Genomic DNA, 4,027 nt, shown 5'->3' on the forward strand with positions numbered 1-4,027 from the left:
AATGGACAGGAATAAATGGTGAACTGAAAACCAGAGAGGCCTTTTTCCTCACTCTCCCCAATCTATTCCTTATTTCCAGTCATCAGTTCTTATCCAGTATCTTTCAAAGCGGTCAGTGCATTGGCAGAGGTACACCTCTGCGAATGTTCATGGGCGGTGGTGATAGATTACCATCTGGCTAACCACCAGCTAAGTTGCCCGCTCTGACATTAAAAAAAAACTATAGTAACCCATAAAACTGCTAAATCACAAATTGTGATACTGACTTCCACCTATCTACATATATCCTATACACTGATGCTAAATGTTACAATGATGAATTGTTGTCACTAGTAAATGATTGCTCATGTAATAACATGTCCCATTTATTGTTGACTCTATTCAATCAAATATCATGTATAATATAAAATGACATTTTTTTTTAAATGTTCACGAAGTCATTCAAAGCTGAACCTTCCTCTTTGGAATTTCCAAATTCCAAAATATATACAAATAGTAATCCACTATTCGCCATAAAATGATTAACAATAATGAATAACATAATTCATTTCCAGGATAAAGTGTACGAGCTGATGTTAGAACAGAGCAGCAGCCAGGACTCCGGGCCGCAGCACGTCTACCCGCCCACGCCGCCGCAGTCCGACCACAAGAGCCCCAAGACGCCATCAGCTACACCCTCCACTAGACTCTCTCCGCTACCCGAGATGAGGCTCGGGGAAGTCTGATACCGGACTTGAAGAGTGAAATAGTGACTAGTGTTGTGTTAAATGACTGCATGGATGTTTTCTCATGATGGACAGAAGTTAGAACTGTAGTAATATAATAATGTTACAAGAAAAGTCAAATGTACATAAATTTTGATAAATCAATACACAGGTATTCAGAACTAATTTGGGATGGACTGGCCTTGGTGATATGGGTCACCATATCACTGATAAATAGTTGTTTAAAGTGATATGTTATAATGTCTAATGTGTCATGGCTTTTTCTCATAAAAGTTGGGGACTTAGTATCAGTCATTTGAGATAGATTGATACTTCTTTTATGGCAGAAATTAACCCTAGAGAACTTTAATGAAGGGGTCACATTAAATTAATAAACGTTTTACATACTGACAGTACTCAGGACTCAATGAAATGCATTAATAAAGTGTGATAATGGAATCAAACAAAGAAATTGATTTGAGAGTATTTTTAAAACATACGAATCAATATATTACTGAGGAAAATATTTATCAAAAATTTAAGCACCTTCAGGACATCTTTCCTTACTAATGAAATACATAACCTTTAATTTCGGATAAGATGGATGCTGGATAAGATGTAAAAGTTCTTAGATAGGGTAAGTGAATCTTCTATAACAACAATACTTTCAAGTGAAGTGGGACTGAAAGTGATTACAAGATTATTTCGACACCTTTAGTTTTGAAATATTAAAAAGTCAATAAATGAATTTAGTTCTGTATATGTGTTATAAAGCATATAGTACATTTAAAATAATTAATTAAAATCATCTACCCTAGGAAATATAATATCGATAAAAGAAGTCGGTATTGGTAAAAGCAAAATGAAATAATATTTAACATAAGTACGGCTTATGAAAGGCACAGTCTGGAAAATATACTTTCTTGAATCAATTTTACTTTTCACAAAGCATTTAGATTTGATGTTTCCATAATATTACTTTTAAAATTATTCACTATACAGCCTACACATTGATATAAAAAGAGAAAAATCCTAAAGGCTTTATCAGAAACTGAATATGTGTGTATTTATTTTTGAATTTTACAGTGTTTAACTTGTAATACAAAAAGTTTATATGTATCGCAGGTTGAAAGGTACCTACATATGTAAATAGTAACAGCATAATATCTTAATATATATTGTATAATTACAAAACTACTGATAATTGTAAATATTAGTTTTAACTGACTTTTGTTAATTAAAAATAGGAAATCTGTCTCCTATCACATATGTTTTGTGAAGCACTAATTTATTATTTAAATTTGTTAACATAAGTAGTTGATTATGCCTTTCATTCAAGTTTAAAAAATCTACATAGGAAATTTCAACATAATGACCTCATATTACTAACTTTATAGCTTACTAGAGTGTGGTTTGGCACTTTTTAAAATACTACAACACTAATGCCTGATTGTGCATGCTACTAACACATATGAGGTCAAATGACAATAATTATAGAGATAAACAACTTTATTATATAAAAATTTTATTGTTTTGTTTCGAAAACTAAAAAAAAATCTGAATACACTTAGTTTAATAGTAATGTTGATGTACAAAAACTAATTTCGATGTAAGATTCGTTTATTAATTATCTTTCTTACATTCCAATATTATATTCACAAATTGCAAATATATTTTTATTAAACAGATCATAGGTTATAAGAATCGATGCAACTACTTAAAACCATATGTGCATGCCTTTCTTCTATTAAATTATAATTTACATCAAGCCCTCGTTTTTTCAATGCAATGTTAACATTATTAGCCAAAGACTTCTGGATTAAAGCTTTAACCAGATGTTAAATTAGTATCGAAATATTTAACTTAAATTAATTCAAATTTATATATAACTTATCTCAGTAGTACAATAAGTAGACCCAAATTTTAATTGAAATAATATTTCGATTAACATGGAAAATAAGAAAATTTTGTTTAAAATTAAATAAGTAGAAACTTATATACTGATTATTTTTAATTTGTTTAAAATTCCATAAAACAAATCACATTATCATTTTCTTATTTTACGTTGCTTATTGCTTTATTATTTATACAATTTTCTAACTGTAATATAAATCTTTATGTATGTCTCTAAATGTTAATTACTTTCAATAGCACTGATTCTATGTTAAATAGAACTGACTTTATTTTGGACTCACTTAAAATTTGTGAAAATCTTGTTATAAAAATGTGTTATAATTTTAATATTTTTCATTACATAGCATGTATTTGAAAATGTTATATGCTTATAAAACTGCATATTCTTAATTAAATTTACTTAATAATTGATGTTACATAATAAAATAGAAAATCAGTTGTACAACTGAGAAACATAGAAATTGAGTTTGTAGTTCAAATTTGAACGATCCGGGTATTGGGGTTCTATCGGACGCACATAAAACATATTGTTTATTTATTTATATGACATACTTGTTTCGTGCGATTCTTTTGTAAAACTGACATGTATCTTGAAGAGCAAAAAAAGCAGAATTATCACAATGTAGCAAAATTTGCGGTGCCGATAGATGCTCATTTAGTAAATAAAAATTGTAGGAATAAGTCCAACGATTACGCTTATCACCCAAGGCGGGCTCGCCTTATAAATAAGACTTAGATTGTTAATATATAAAGAAATAACCATATTCATAGCGAATAGGTGTAAGTTATTTTATATCAATTTATTTGTAACTGCTGTAGTCTCTGGACTTTGGTCACTGGCGTTCACGGGCGATTGTATGACGGCGATTTGAAACGCTTCCAGTTAAATGCACAACTAATACTTTATTAACAAATACTTTTTAAGTTTTCTGCATTCATTCATTATAATAAAAGCCTTTCGACACGTACAATTTCACAAGAGAAACAATTTTTTTGTACATAGAACTGATTAAATTCTTTAATGAATTTGCATGTGTGAAAAGGCACTAGTGTAAGGCGCCGTCATACAAACGCTCGTAGTTTCGCCGAAGCGTGCGTGATCTCATAGTGGAAGTGGTTGTATAGTGCAATAGTACATCGTTCCACTCGTTTTGATGTAATTTTGAATGGCGAATAGTATTAAATAAATGGTGTTGATGATCTTTTTCAATCAAACGACTGTGTTTTATTTTAAAAACAATATATATTAAAACGATACAAAATACAAAATTACAATGTAATATCACTGGTGCTTGATGGTAACGATTCAAAATGGAGATTCACGGGCGTGGGTTAGCCATTCTGTAACAAAATATAACTACATTATTTTCGCTTTCATTCTCATTCATTCATGATCATTGTAAAGTCGT

General features: G+C 30.1%; 2 protein-coding genes across 4 annotated transcripts in view; one reads left to right on the top strand and one right to left on the bottom strand.

Moving 5' to 3' along the window:
• Nucleotides 1-1,735, top strand: part of LOC119829452 (G1/S-specific cyclin-E) — a 12,552-nt gene extending 10,817 nt beyond the window's left edge. For both annotated transcript variants that reach the window (XM_038351955.1, XM_038351956.1), the window contains exon 9: nt 555-1,735. In XM_038351955.1, coding sequence (XP_038207883.1) covers nt 555-725 — 171 coding nt within the window. In that variant the 3' untranslated portion in view covers nt 726-1,735. The remainder of the gene's footprint in view (nt 1-554) is intronic.
• Nucleotides 1,736-2,945: 1,210 nt separating this feature from the next.
• Nucleotides 2,946-4,027, bottom strand: part of LOC119829451 (structural maintenance of chromosomes protein 6) — a 12,498-nt gene continuing 11,416 nt past the window's right edge. Inside the window, exon 17 of one of the 2 annotated variants that reach the window (XM_038351954.1) lies at nt 2,946-3,959. In XM_038351954.1, coding sequence (XP_038207882.1) covers nt 3,938-3,959 — 22 coding nt within the window. In that variant the 3' untranslated portion in view covers nt 2,946-3,937. The remainder of the gene's footprint in view (nt 3,960-4,027) is intronic. The other variant, XM_038351953.1, reaches the window with a different exon arrangement.

The sequence above is a fragment of the Zerene cesonia genome, chromosome 10, assembly GCF_012273895.1.
Source record: "Zerene cesonia ecotype Mississippi chromosome 10, Zerene_cesonia_1.1, whole genome shotgun sequence".
Classification (NCBI taxonomy): Eukaryota; Metazoa; Arthropoda; class Insecta; order Lepidoptera; family Pieridae; genus Zerene; species Zerene cesonia.